The sequence below is a fragment of the Myotis myotis genome, unplaced genomic scaffold (genome assembly GCF_014108235.1).
Source record: "Myotis myotis isolate mMyoMyo1 unplaced genomic scaffold, mMyoMyo1.p scaffold_m19_p_5, whole genome shotgun sequence".
Taxonomy (NCBI): Eukaryota; Metazoa; Chordata; class Mammalia; order Chiroptera; family Vespertilionidae; genus Myotis; species Myotis myotis.
In genome coordinates this window covers 64,072,708-64,088,797 of record NW_023416357.1, presented here as the reverse complement: position 1 = coordinate 64,088,797, position 16,090 = coordinate 64,072,708, and the positions used below count along the sequence as shown (strand labels likewise).

Here is a 16,090-nt window from a genome sequence, read left to right as displayed (position 1 = left end):
TTTTTAGAGCAAAGTTCGCAATAAATTTATTTGTGATTAGTGTTAAATATATTTCTCTCCTGCTCCACTGAATTCACTGAGGGAAGAGATCATGGATATATTTTTCACCAATGTATATGGTGGATGAAACTCAGAAAGTGTTTATCAAATAAAGTAATTAATCCAAATGTCACAATGGAAAGTCTTTTTTTTTTTTTTTTACTTTATACTCTCAATGTTTTCTAAAAATCTTTATTGTTGAAAGTATTATATATGTCCCTTTTCCCCCCATTGACTCCTTCTAGACACCCCCAACCCAACCCCAGGCCTGTACCACATTATTGTCTGTGCCCATGGGTTATATAAATATGCATACAAGTTCTTTGGTTGATTTCTTCTCACCTACCCTCACCTTCCCTCTGAGATTCGACAGTCTGTTCCATGCTTCTATGTCTCTGGATCTATTTTGTTCATCAGTTTATTTTGTTCATTAGATAAGAATGTACAGTGTTAAAGAAAAAACAGGTATATTTCTAAGTTTCAAAGTCGCTTAAATACAAGGTGATATATGTGTTCTCAATAAGTAGTCAGTTAGAGGGTTTATTTTTACCAAAGCCGACTAGTTTGGAATATTTTTAAAAGAATAATAAAAATCCTTCAAATTACAGCCTCATTAATTTAGAAATTCCACTTTAAAAAGAATGAAAGAATATGAAATTGACTCTTAAAAATAATCTCAGTGACATATTTATAAATTCTTCAAATAATATTATGCATTATTTATTTTTAAAAAGCACTTTTAAAGATGGAAAAATTTGCAGAAACACAAGTATTTGCATCTTTTATCCTATTCAACAAATGATAGATGTTACTATAGAAAGGGTTTCTTTATTACTTGTAGTAGCCAAGATAGAAAATATAGAGATATAGCACTTGCTGGTAGCAAATATCTTCTTAGAAGATAAATTAACTTGGAAATCTTTATCAAAGATCTTGATAAAGCTCTCAATACCATCTGACTAATGTGTAAGAGAAAAAAAAAAGTCTTAAAACACCAGTTGCCTACCTGAAAATATTTAATATGTGTAATCTCTTAAGATATGAAATGATTAAAGATGCTATATAAAGTCACTTCTTTAATCTTTCAGTTTGCTATAGAAAGCCTTTCACTTTAATTGCAGATATTGTCAAATGTGATACTGTTGTCTCAATTTTGACACAGAAGACTTTAGGCAAAGTTACATTTTCTAGAAAAGGTTACATTTTCCAGGTGTATTTATTAGGTGCTTAATTTCAGGCACAGCTATTTCATGTTCTTCCTGAAATTGAAATTCATGCCCACAAATGGATACCAATGACAATCTACTTCAGCTTTACAGAGAAGGACAAATGAAGGCAAATAAGGAACAGGAAAGTTTCACATATACAAAACCTTGTTATAATGACAGTTCTAATATTATGTTTACATTTTCAATGACACAAGACTATACAATTCTTAATATAAAGCACACTGCTTCAAGATGAATTTGTGAAGATGTTTTATGTTTAAATAGTATCTGAAAACCAAGGAAAGGAAACAAAGAGTACCTAAATGAGAAGAGAGATATTAAAAATGACCAGAAAACTAGTGAAGAAATGAGAAAAGAAAAATGCATAATGGATTTTCAGAAGTAATTAATTTGGCTTGTCATAAAATGAGCAGTTAACAAGTAGAAGATTGATTTCATCCTTAAAAGGGTATTCACATTTATGACACAATGAAAAACAATCTCTTAGACCTGGAGGGCTTAAAAGGTATTCAGTATTTTCTATGGTATTTGTCATAAATGTGAAGCTTTGTTTACATTATTTACCCTTGAAAGGTGATAAGAACAGCAAGAACCTACTAGTAGATGTTCAGATTAGGGTAACCTCCACAAGAAGACTCCTTAAACTGAAATAGAGTGTCACTAAGATCTACAAAGCTTTGTATGATTTGAACCCATTCCCTCTCTCTGACCTCATCTTCTACTCTCCTCTGACCCTTATTTCATCCTCTCTGCTCTCTCTGCAATCCCATGAAGTCTGGAATGCTCATACTCCAGATCCCCACAGACCTTGTTCCCTAACATTCATCAGGCTTTTACCCAAACGTCTTACCCTTCTGAGGACTTCCCTGGCCACTAAGACTTTCAACCTCTACCCACCCCAACAAATCCTATCGTCTTCCCTCTATGCTCTGTTTTCTTAATAACATTCAACATATTTACATTTTACTTATTTACCTAACATATTTCTTCCCCCACTAAAATTTAAGCTTCAAGAGAGCAGGAATTTTAGATTTTTAGGAGGACTTTGGTCTGTTTTCTTCACTGTTAAATCATTAGTACCTGGAATACATCATAGGCATTGAGTAACTATTTGTTGAATAAATGGATGAATAACCTAACAGAACACTCGGCCTTAAATAGTAAGTAAAATTCAGTTTAAAGAATAATGGTACCTATGAATAGAATTATATACCTTCGCAAATACAAATCGGAAGGTTTTCATTTCTTCCACAATTTAGAAAGAGTCCAGGGTTTGTCTATCATTTCTGAATACACAGAACAACTTCAAACTAGGAAGGGATAAACTTTACAAAGGAAATTAAGAATGTAACATTATAATATCTTTGGCTAAAACTACTAAGAGGCATTTGGGCATTTGTTTGGTTTCTACATAAAGTAGTCTATCATACATTTTAATGCAGTTAGAAAAAAACAAACATTCTCACTTTTCAACTTTCATCATGAATAATTTTTTAAAGAACTTTGTTTCAATTGATCTTCAGTTGTCTTGTAATCTTGAAAAAAATAGCTTGTGCTCCTCACCATTTAAATAGCTGTTTTCCTTATAATTCTGATAATATGAAAACCTCATATTAATAGGCACTCAGTTTCATATACACTGGAGTGATTACAGAGGAAAACCTGTTTATTTGTAAAAACAAGAAATTATATCAAAATTTGATTTTTTAATTTCAGTTGGATTCACCAGTTTTACTAGTCCTATTCATACTTCTAAGATTTGCATATTTTCTTATTATTTAGAATATTACTTAAAACTTTATTTCTGAGTATTTTAAGACTTTTCCAGGTATAGTAACAAAAGCTTAAAAATGAAAACCTAACAAAACAACACTAAAACTAACCAGTATCCTATATATTAAAAGGCTAATATGCAAATCAACCACACAGCAGAACAACTGGTCCCTATGATGCACACTGACCACTAGGGGGCAGACACTCAATGCAGGAGCTGCCCCCTGGTGGTCAGTGCACTCCCACAGGGGGAGTACTGCCCAGCCAGAAGCCAGGCTCAAGCTGGCGAACACAGCAGTGGTGGCGGGAGAAAGCATAAGAAGTGACGGCTTAGGCCCACAAGGAGCCGGTCTAAGCCGTCAGTCAGATATCCCCTGAGGGCTCCCAGACTGCAAGAGGTCACAGGCCATGCTGAGGGACCTTCCAAGTGCACAATTTTTGTGCACTGGGCCTCTAGTCTTAAAAGAACTACTTATTCCTGTGCAAGGATGCAGATGTGTTCCTAACTCCTACATTACTTTGAATCATTAAGCAACTTTGATTACCATAAAGAGTTTTTAAAAAACAGGATCTAAGAGGAAGACTATGGTTCATAACCTGCTTTGTTCTGCTCACCAAGCTATCTGCCTCCTTGCTGAAGCAAGTGCCATCAGATGCTCAGAATACACAGGGGTGTGCAAAAGTAGGTTTACAGTTGTTTGTATGGCAAATAATAATCTACACTAATAAAAGACAAAGATGCTAATTGACTGTACCTTTGCTATGCCCTAAGCCACGCCCACCAGCCAATCAGAGTGACTATCTGCAAATTAACACAACCAAGATGGCGGCCAGCAGACATGAAGCTGGAGCAAGCAGGAGGCTTGGTTGCCTGGGCGATGGAGGAAGCCAAGCTTCCCGTGTGCCCTGAGCTGGCTGTGGCCTTCACTAATGGCAACAAAGTTTCAATTATAGAAGACAAATAAATCCCAGATACCTGCTTCCAGCCAGCCTCCACTGGGAGCTTGGGTGGCCGGGGGCCATGGCCAGCCTGCAAACAGCCATCAGCCCCTCACCCAGGCTGGCCACACCCTCATGGGGTGAGGGTCCCCACTGGGGGGCTCAGCCAACCTGAAAACGGCCCTCAGCCCCTCACCCAGATTGGCCAGGCATCCCAGCAAGACCCCCCACCCTGAAGGGGCTGTGGCCAGCCTGCAAACAGCCATCAGCCCCTCATCCAGGCTGGCCAGGCACCCCAGGGGGGACCCCCACCCTGAAGGGGCTGTGGTCAGCCTGCAAACAGCCATCAGCCCCTCACCCAGGCTGGCCAGGCACTCCTATATAATAAAAGGGTAATATGCAAATTGACTCTAACAGCAGAACGACTGGGAATGACTGGTCACTATGACACACACTGACCACCAGGGTGCAGATGCTCAATGCAGGAGCTGCCCCCTGGTGGTCAGTGTGCTCCCACAGGGGGAGCTCTGCTTAGCCACAAGCCAGGCTGCCGGCTGCCAGTACAGCGGTGGTGGTGGGAGCCTCTCCCGCCTCCTCAGCAGCGCTAAGGATGTCCGACTGCAGCTCAGATCTGCTCTCTGCTGGTAAGTGGACATACCCTGAGGGTTGCCTGGCTGCCAGAGGGATGTCTGACTGCCGGCTTGGGCCTGATACCCCAGGGAGCGGGCCTAAGCCAGCAGGTGGTCATCCCCCGAGGGGTCCCAGACTGCGAGAGGGCACAGGCCGAGCTGAGGGACGCCCCCCCTAGTGCACAAATTTTTGTGCACTGGACCTCTAGTTAATAAATAATACTACTACAATGAATTCTGTTCCCCATGCTCACAACTGTAAACCTACTTTTGCCCAACCCTGTAAAAAACATATGAGCAATATTGCGCAGATATATTCACAATGCATCTATGGTTCAAATGTACCATGTAAACCTGTTTGTTATAACATAACCTTTGCTCATTGATAAAGAAATCCCTAGGCACTTCTTTTAAACCACTCAGGTTAAAGAAGCAATAAAGTAATAGTCATATTTTAGGTTTCATTTCTCATATCCTCCTTCTGGCTTAATGTTTTCAGCATTTAGCTCAGCCTATGGGAAAGAACATGCACTTAGAAGTGGTCTACCTGAGAAACAATAGGAAAATGCCAGTATCACAGGTGTGTAATACCACCAGATTGTCAATTTAGGTAACGTGCAAAACAAAGTCACTAATTTCAAAGGATAGTAGTGCTTTTAGTGTCTGGAGAAATGGCCAGTTTAACTATTTAATCTACATTTACTTTGGGATATTAGGCAGCAAATGGCACATTATGATAGTCCAACATATCATTTGGCTAATAAAGAAATATAAATTTAAATATGCCATTCCCTTTAGAAAGTTGTTTTAGAAATATTTTAATTATATCAAAATCTATTATCTATGATATAAGTTGGCAACAGAGTGCATTTACTTTGCTTTTCATTAATGTATTATACTTGAACTACACTAAGTAAAGACCAATGTGTAAGTTTAGATATTTTAACATCAGTTAATATATTAAAAAGTTAACCCATTCTCTAAAAATGAAATTTACTGTGCACTTTTTTATAATTATACTCATTGAGACTCATACCAAATTTGATTTAAGAGTATTCTATCAATATCTCCAAACAACATGAAGAAACTCCACAAAATTAGGTTCTTCTTTAATAATTTATTAGCAAAATAAAACACCCAGCCATGGAGCTGACATATCTTATAATTTTTGGTAAAAAGTAGTAATCTGAGAATTGCTACGTTATCCTTTCTCTTGAATTCACAATTTGCTGCTGTGAAGCGATACTGTTAATACAACTGGGGATGGGCTAGATCTGTAAGGCAAGGTGCCAGGGCATAGTTTGAGGGCTCTCTTTCAGTGAGTGCCAGAAGCCACGTTCCTGAATGTTTTGTTGGTATAATTTGCCCTTTTCTACCTTTATGATGAGTGAGAGAAACACATGCAAGGTAAGTATCCAGAGCCAAAATGCTGGGAGCTTATTTTTAAAGGAATGGGAACTGTCATTTCCAGGGACTACTAAATATAATAAACCCCTATTGCTATAATATCACATCACTGAAATTGCTTTAGTTGATTCATGATGAGTTGACAGGGCAAAATGTTTATTTTTAAAAAGAATTTAATACAATGACAAAAATTCATGAAATTACCTATAAAAATTACAACTGGAAACAAAAAATTTTAAAAAAATGCTGACAATGGAAAAATGTCTACTGAAAGTGTAGAGATATTTATGAGAACGGTATTATTATGTCCAGATTTCTAAGGTAAAATCTCTATACAATACAAACTATATAAGCTCAATTCATTTTTTTAAAGCATCTTATAAAGATGAGATATATTTTGATGCTTTCTAAAAACTGGTAAAAATTCTTCAATAATTCTAAAAGTTCCAAAGCCATAAGTCATTCTAAAATTAAGATAAGTTCGAGGATTGCCCAGGGGCACATATCTGTGTGAGCTGAGGAATGTACCAGATAATATAACATTCAGTTACTTCCAGGAAGTTCTGAACTCAAAGAGAACATCCAGGTCAGAAAGGAGGAGGCAGTTTACAAGTTCCTAGTGAAAGAAAGAGTGAAGACTGGCATTTTCTAAGGCTTGCTAAAATTAGCACCTCTATACCCAGGATGTGCAGAGACATGGTAGGAGAGGTTAAGCTGCTTCGTCTCCTATCCATCAGGGTATCTTGTAGCAGCCCTAATTTAACCAGATATAAAAACAAATGACAGATGCCTGCACCATAAATATTCCTTTTTTAAAGTCATTTTTGTCACAAACAACTCATTTCCTTCATTTGAATTCCTAAGTAATACACAACTTGTTTGTAAAATAAAATGGGGTCATATGTCAGCATATTAGAGGGGTTTTTTGTTTGTTTTTGTTTTAGTATTTCCTAGTTCCATTTAGAATTGGCTTTTGTTAGATTTTACTTATGCAGCAACTCATAGCAAACAAGTAAATAAATAAGGTAGTTGTAATTCAAGAGATGATTCAAATGAAAACAGGATTATCTTGGGAGTATTCACTCTAAATGTGAATTCTCAAATGCTTATAATTTCTTCAAACATTACTGTGGTTAAAATATATTTCGGATTTGATTTCAATGGGCTCAGTTATCTGACGTGAACAGCAGCATATTAAATCTTTGCATAATACATTCTTGAAATGGCTTGCATATTAGTCACTAAGCAGTTATTAAATTTTGCTTTTAAAGTTTTCTAAATCTTCTCTCCACAGCTTTATCCCCATAGAGAAAAAAGTAACTCAAACAAAAATTTTTCTGTTTACTGCAATAGCTATTTACTTATCTGTGCACCAGGTTGAGAAATTATGGAACAAGGATTCATGTATTTGCCCATAGAGTATCTTGCATAGACATTGGCTTGAATTTTCATTTATATTTTCAATTCATAAAAGGATTATATATTTTGACCCCCTTATAAACTGAATGACAGTAGAAAACAGAGCACGATTTTCCACTTGCTGTTTAATTGATGTTGACAAGTCACTTTAAACTCTCTAAACTTCATTTAGCTTATTTGTAAATGAGGATAAAAATACTGCCTGTTAGGACAAATGACATAATGTTAAAGTGCTGTGACAACTGTAAAATTTTATGTAACTGTAAAATGTTTTATATTATTATGCTACTTTTATAAGAATGAAAACCATCTGGTTATTTCCCCATCATGCCTACTATAAAAAGAGAAAAGGACAGAGAAACACTGGTTTAGAGTGGTCTGAGAGTTTGTTATTAAAGGTTTCAAATTTAAGAAAAATTTTCCTAACAACTAAAATATTATAGGTTAAAGCTAAAATTCAGAGGCAATCTAATCTAGCCACTTTAGTTCTACATATAAGGAAAGAAAGACCCATGAAGGCTAAACATTACAACATACAAACCAAACAGTCACAAATGATGGTAGAATGGGAAGAACTAAAGAAATTTTAAATGTCCCAATTTGTTTGTGGGTCATTCTTAGATAGAATTATAATAAAGGGGTAGAATTAGAGTTAGTGGCAGGGGCAGGTTTAGAGTTTGAGTTAAAGTTCTTGTCAAATTATAGCATTTTAGTAACTTACTTTTTAGCCAACCTTACCTAATAATAGACAAACATGTAAATTGACCATACCTTCGCTACACTAACCAGCCAATCAGGAGAGTATGCAAATTAACCTAACAAAGATGGCAGTTAATTTGTATATGTAGGCTCCAAGTGGTGGAGTGAAGCCTGATGGCCTGGGGGCCAGAGCAGCAACGGCCCTGCGGCCAGCGGAGCAGCGAAAGCCTCACGGCCCCGGGGCTGGCGGAGCAGCAAAAGCCTCACGGCCCTGGGGCCGGCTCCGGCTGGAGCCCGGCCAGAGCGAAGGCCTGGGTGCCGAAGGAAAACCGGTGCCAGCAGCCAGGGGAAAGGAAGGCCTATTGCACGAATCTCTTCGTGCAATAGGCCGCTATTTATAAAATAAAAATGATGATTATGAGAACACACAAATGGTTTTGTATCAAGCACTCTAAGAGATAGATGTCTATACAAATATCTATATCTATCTATCCAAATATCTATATCTACCTATCTATCTGTCTACTATTGATATAATGTGTATTTACATACAATCACAGTGTGTTCATCCTTACAACTTAATTATTCTTTCTTTACAGGTAAGGAAACTAAGACACAAAGTTTAAGGAAGTGGCTGTGTCAAGCTTTCAGGCAAGATTGACTGGCCGTTGGGCCTTTTTTAATTTACTTTTATGATGAATGGGTGTTAGATTTTGTCAAATGTTTTTACTGTATCAATTGATATGATAATGTGCTGTTTCTTTTTTTAACCTATTGATATGATGGATTACATTAATAGATATTTAAATTTCAAAATCAGCCTTGCATACCTGGGTTAAATGCCTCCTGATTTTTTCATAACCATATACTTATGAGCTCTTTATCTCATAGTGGAAATATATTTTAAAAGGAACTTTATGCTTTTGTGATTATTTAACTTTACAAATTCTGATGTATTCACATTAATGAGAAATGAAAAGAATGCAAAGGACTGTATTGACAGAAAAAAGTAGAGAATGGGAAGAATTTGTTACCAAGGCTTAAGTTGAAAATGTCATAAAATTATGAGTCCATTATTTTTGAACGTAATATTTTGGCCCAATTTTTATGATATTAGAAAGTGAGATATAACTAGCTTAGCACCAGCTATGTCTTAAAAATGCACATTCCATATGATCCATTCATTCTACTTCAAAGTCTTAAAATACTCAGCAATAAAGTTTAATGTAATATTCTAAGTAATAAAATATGCACTTTCCCTAGAAATATGAGAGCACATGTACATTCAAAGACTTGTGCATGGATGTTTACATTAGCTTCATTTGTAGTAGCCCCAAACAGAAAACACCCCAAAGTCTATTAACAGCTGAATGGATAAACCCTGGTAAATTCATGTATTCTAATTCTACTCAGCAATAAAAAGGAATGATGTTACAACACAAACCGGTACTAGACTGCATGATTCCATTCATGTAAAATTCTAAGAAATATTCATATATAGTTTCAAAAAGCAATCAGTGGTTGACTGTAGAGGATGGTTGACTGTAGAGGATGACCGAGAATGTCAGGAGGAAGGAACTAAAAGGAGGCATGAGAAAAATGTGGGGATGATTGACATGTTCATTACTTTGGTTGTGGAGATGGTTTTAAGGGTGTAAACATGTCAATACAATAAAGTATACATATATAAGAAGCATATTAGAAATATTTTTTATATCCTTTTAGGTTTCTTCTTTGTTGTCATTAAAGGCAACAAAGCAAATCCTTTGCAGTTATTACATATTACAGTAAATCTCATAAAGATCAAATTATATAATATGTAATTATATACTCCACAACAGAAAGATTTACAATGAAAATAAATAAAAAATGTACTGTGTCAGTTTGAAGTTATCTTTGTTGACAAAAGTTGTTAACCAAAAAAACCTGGAGGTGCTGAAAGTCACAAGACATACAAAGACAAGCTCCAAGACAGATTACTTTTTTCTTTGTCCACATATGCTCTTTGTCATCAGGAAAATATTAAAATCAGAGAGACTGAACATATAGAACTAATAAAACATGGCATTAAAATGTCATTGAATGGGACTACATCACACTGAAAAGTTTTTGCATAGCAAAGGAAATCATCAACAGAATGAAACACAACCCACTGAATGGGAGAACATATTCGCCAATGATACATCTGATAAGAGGTTAATATTCAAACTTTATAAAGAACTTATAAAACTCAACACCAAAAAAGTAAATAATCCAATTAAAAAATGCTCAAAGGACTTCAATAGATACTTTTCCAAAGGGGACATACAGATGGCCAATCGACATATGAAAAGATGCTCAACGTCACTAATCATCAGAGAAATGCAATTTAAAACCACAATGAGACATCACCCCACACCTGTCAGAATAGCTATCATCAATAAACAAACAAACAACAAGTGTTGGTAAAGATATGGAGAAAAGGAAAACCTTGTTCATTGTTTATAGGAATGCAGATGGGTGCAGCCACTGTGGAAAACAGTATGGAGTTACTACAAAAAATTAAAATGGAACTGCCTTATGGCCCAGTGATTCCACTTCTGAGAATTTACCCAAAGAAACACAAAACACTAAGTCGAGAAAGAATATATACACCATTATGTTCATTGCAGCATTATTTACAACTAGAGGCCCAAATCGGGCCTAAACTGGCAGTGGGACATCCCTCTTGCAACCCAAGACCGCTGACTCCTAACCGCTCGCCTGCCTACCTAATCACCCCTAACCACTCACCTACCTGCCTGATCACGCCTAACCACTAGCCTGCCTGCCTGATCGCCCCTAACTGCTCACCTGCCTGCCTTATGGCCCCTAATCACCTCTGCCTTGGCCCCCGTAGCCACAGCTTGTCTGGAAGGACGTCCAGAAGGACGTCCGGACATTTGTTCGGCTGTTCGATCTAATTAGCATATTATGCTTTTATTATTATAGATAGCCAAGATTTGGAAGCAGCCCAAGTGTCCATCAAGAGATGAGTGGATAAAACAGCTATGGTACATTTAGACAATGGAATACTACTCGGCCATAAAAAGGAAGAAAATTTACCCTTTGTGACAACATGGACAGAACTGGAGAACATGCTAAGTGAAATAAGCCAGTCAGAGAAAGACAAAGACCTTATGATTTCACTCATATGTGGAATTTAATGAACAAACTGAACTAACAAGCAAAATAGAGACAGAATCATAGTAGAGCACATAGACAGCTCTGTTGGGGAGGGGAGTTTGAGAGGGGGTAGAAGGATTAAGCAAAAAAGGGGAAAAGAAAAATGAAAGAACTCTTTGGACATGGACAACAGTGTGGTGTTTGCGGAAGTGGAGGAGGGTGGGTGGAGGTAGAAGAGGGTATAGGGGGATAAATGGTGATGGAAAATAAAACAAAATAAAATAATTTAAAATAAAATGTCATCATGGAAACTTCTAATATGCTATTACCTGAAATCAGTTCCATAATGATGTAGATCGGCTGTCTCTGTGTGCAAACTCCTATAAGTTTGACAATATTGGGATGATCGTATTGCTTGAGAATTCTGGATGAGAAAAGAATAAGAATAATTATGCATTAACCTATGATTATAAGTAATGTACACAAGTAGAATATAGTTTAATCAATATAACTCATTTTTTAAAACTTCAGTGTGAACCCAAATTGTAATAGGATATATGCAAATTTTGATAAATCTTGGCAAAATAGAGGTACAAATCAGTCAATTATCCTTAATTCCATTAAATATTCATTTAAAATTATTATTCACTCTGAATGACTAACAACCATGCTAAATAGGAATAACTTACTTAGTCTAAAACATTTAGAACTCTCTTCCAAATATCTGGACTTAGCCACCCACCACCACAAAAACATAGCTGAAAAGCATGTGAACTCAAAACTGTAAGCTTCTAGGGTAACATCTTTTTGTTTTGCTCTATGTACACACTTGATTTAAAATACTTAAAAATAAGAATCTAATTCATGTTGATAAACACCATCAGGTAATCCCTTCATTAAATTTTATAATCAGAGCTTTCTTGCTGACCATAATCAATCTCAAAATAGTAAGAACTCAAAAGTTTTGAGAAAGCTGTCAAAAGGTTAAATAATAACTGAGTAACAGAGTTTCAGTATCAAGTTAAGCTGAAGCAGAGAAGGCTTAGTTTGGATAAGGCAAAATTTCAGTGGGTTATAAAATAGCACAGACTCCTAGCTCGAGTTAAAAGTAGATTCAATTCCCTCAGAGGCCTGTCTACCCTGGTGATTTCTATTACCAAATTTTACTCCACATTATTCTATTGACATAGTTATAAGCTCACTTATATTTCAAAGATGCAGTTTCCTTGCCTAAGAGAATGAAAAATAACATTATTTAGAGAAAGATAAAACAGTTTATATAAATTTTATACATGTACAACTAAAGCAGGGATACATCTAAGAAAAATGTTTTATACTGGAAATACAGATTGATTTATAAATGAAAAAATAAACTTGAAAGAATTCTAGAAATAAGGGAAATATTCTGACAATAACTTTGAATTTGCAACTTCTACAAAGAATTAAGAAGACAGTTTTAAAATGTTTGACTTTAATTCAAAATGTCATTTCTGAAGCTGGAAATTGCTTATTAAAGAAATTCCAAAAAACAGCCAGCCTGAATTCCAATAACATTAAATAGCTAACTATAGAGCTCTATCATCTATTAAAGTACACTTAAAAGTTTTTGCATGGATATAATTTTATTTATTTATTTATTTAATTAATTATTCATTTATTTATTAAATATATATTATTGATTTTACAGAGAGGAAGAAAGAGGAATAGAGAGTTAGAAACATAGATGAGAAACACTAATCAGCTGCCTCCTGTAAACCCCCTACTGGGGATCAAGCCTGCAACCAGAATCGAACCCAGGACTCTTCAGTCCAAAAGCTGACATTCTATCCACTGAGCCAAACCAGTCAGCGCTATAATTTTTATTATTAAAATAAAACAATCTCATTTTAGAAAAGCAAGATAAACTCTCTATTTTTCAATAAAACAATCACAAATTAGAAAAGAAAAAAATTAAAGATTTTTGAAAATGTTTGATATAATTTATACCATAAGAATACCTATGGATGTCCTAATATATAAAAACCCAAGGTCCATAACAACCGACCGAAGGCTCGACCGAACACCAGAAGTCAGTCCTGCAGTGAGTGCTGGGTCGCCATGCAGCAACCCAGCACTGACTGCCAAGGGGTCTGTGGATCAGGCCAAGAGAGAGGCCCAGAGAGAGAGACAGGGTCTGATCCGCAGCCTCCATAGCAGCTATTGATCAGCCGTTGCCTCTTTCTCTCCATGCTTTGCCAGCAGCCACGCCTCTGTTTCTCTCTGGGCCTCCATGGGGGCTGCTGATCAGGCCCAGAAACACTGACTGGCATAGAAACCGACCAATCAGAACCAAATTGGTCAGCAGGGTAGGGCAGTTGGAGGCGAGATCAGCCAGCAGGGGAAAGAAGTTAAGGGTGATCAGGCAGGCAGGCAGATGCAGTTAGGGGCAATCAGGCAGGTAGGTAGGCAGGTGAGCGGTTAGGACCAGTGGTACCCGATTGCGAGAGGGATGTCCGATTAGAGAAGGTGCAGGCTGGGCTGAGGGAAACCCCCCTCCATGCACGAATTTTGTGCACTGGGACACTAGTCTATAAAATAATAAATCTATGAATTTAAAATCTTTGAACTTATTAGAGTATTTTTTCTAAATTGCCAAAAATACACCTGAAACGGGGTTTCAACTTTATTCTGTAGATAATATTCAATAAATGAATGCATCATACCAGTTTACTCTTTTGCTATCAATACTCATTTTCAGATAAATGGAGAAATGTACATGAAAATGCTCCATGCCATGGGACTTAGTTCACTCACTGCCATGTTCCCTCATTGCCATATCCTCTGTTCTCCATGACACTTTACAAAAACTTAAATTTTATACACTAGATCATGATGGAGACACACATACCCCCCAATATACTCACACCTCCCTCTTTCCCTTTACACCAGGGGTGAGGCATGTCAGGCCCTCGAAATCATTTGGTCTGGTACTGCCAAGGCATTAGGGGTGAGTTAATTAAATGTTTAATCAAATAAAGCAGGCAAATTTTTAAGTTGATAACTTTGTGTGGCCCGCGAATAATGTTATAAATATCCAAATAGATGTTGGCAGAAAAAAGGTTCCCCACCCCTGCTTCACACCAACAATCTATAGATCCATCTATTTTCCTCCTCTCCCATTCATCCATCCATCTCCCAAACATATGTCTATCCTCACTCAGTCCAAAAACCTTTCAATTTGTTTTGTGCTTCATTGTATAAACTAGATGTTACAATTAACCGAATGGTTTTAACTATCTGCCATACAGAGGTAGCAAATTGGAACATTAAATTTTAGCTAAAAATAGGAAAAAGACAATCATCTAAAAAGATCAATTAGAAAAGAAACAATATGCAAATTCCAGAACAAATGCCACACACTAAATTAAAGAAGGCATATGAGGTTCTTAGAAAAGAAAACTAACAAATGGAAAAAAAGAATTAAGTGACAATATCTAAGTAAGTAGGGGAGATGAAGTTATATATCTAAATATTTATGTAAACTATCCTATCTAATAAAAGAAAGCATGGTAATTAGCGTACAACCGCTACCCTTCCCATTGGCTAATCAGGGCAATATGCAAATTAACTGCCAGCCAAGATGGCGGCCGGCAGCCAGGCAGCTTGAAACTAACATGAGGCTTGCTTGCTTCAGTGATGGAGGACTCCAACATTCCCGCCTGCCGCTGCCGGCCTCTGAGCTGCAACTCTAAGCAACCTTGTTACAAATATAGAAGCTAAACAAAACCCCAGAAACCTGCTTTAGTCCGCCGGGCTTCAGCCAGCAGGATCGCAACATTGTAAGCAAAGGCGAGAAATGAAAGCAGTGGAGGCCTAAGAGCTGGAGCCAAGCCTCAAAGCTAAAGCTGGCCCAGAATAAAAAAAAAGAAAAGAAAAAAAGGAGCGGTTGGGAGCTTCAGTCACTCGCCAGCCTGAAAACAGCCCTCAGCCCCTCACCCAGGCTGGCCAGGCACCCCAATGGGGACCCCCCACCCTGAAGGGTGTGTGACCAGCTGCAAACAGCCATCATCCCCTCACCCAGGCTGGCCAGGCACCCCAGTGGAGACCCCCACCCTGATCCAGGACACCCTTCAGGACAAACCAGTCAGCCCCACCCATGCACCAGGCCTCTACCCTATATAGTAAAAGAGTAATATGCCTCCCAGCACCGGGATCAGCAGAGCCGAGAGGCCTCCTGGCACCAGGATCAGTGTGACAGGGGGCAATGCCCAAACCCCCTGATCACCCTGTGGCTCTGTGTGTGAGAGGGGGCGGGGCCACAACCTCCCTATCCGCCCTGCTCTGTTCCTGACAGGGGAAGGCGCCCCAACCCCCTGATCAGCCCTGCTCTGTGCCTGATAGGGGGAGCTCCCCAACTCCATGATCGCCCTGCAGCTCTGTGTGTGACAGGGTGCAGCGCTCCAACCCCCTGATTGGCCCTGCTCTGTGTGTGACAAGGGGCAGCGCCCCAACCCCCTGATTGGCCCTGCTCTGTGTGTGACGGGGTAGAGCCATAGCCTCCCCATCGGCCCTGCCCTCAGTGTGAGAGTGGCAGCGCCCCAACCCCCTGATCGGCCCTGCTCTGTGGGTGATAGAAGGCGGCGCCCCAACCCCCACCCCACGGGCCCTGCTCTGTGTGTGATGGGGTAGAGCCATAACCTCCCCATCGTGCCGGGGTCCAGCCCCAGCAGGTCCAGGGGTCCCCAAAGGCGTGGATGGAGTCGGCGAAGAAGGAAGGACACGGAGACAGTGTTCAGTTGATCAGCAGCCTAGCCAGGATCTCCAGCCAGGATC

The 16,090-nt window shown here is 38.2% G+C and overlaps 1 protein-coding gene across 13 annotated transcripts in view; it reads right to left on the bottom strand.

The window, feature by feature from the left end:
- Positions 1-16,090, bottom strand: part of FER (FER tyrosine kinase) — a 305,227-nt gene that overhangs the window by 90,375 nt on the left and 198,762 nt on the right. For 12 of the 13 annotated variants that reach the window (XR_004967573.1, XM_036309530.1, XM_036309539.1 and 9 more), the window contains one exon: positions 11,608-11,702. Coding sequence is in view for 12 of the 13 variants with exons in the window: in XM_036309530.1 (XP_036165423.1) it covers positions 11,608-11,702 (95 nt within the window). In the remaining variant the exon portion in view is untranslated. Of the gene's footprint in view, positions 1-9,509; positions 9,713-11,607; positions 11,703-16,090 lie in introns of those variants that run through there. The other variant, XM_036309542.1, reaches the window with a different exon arrangement.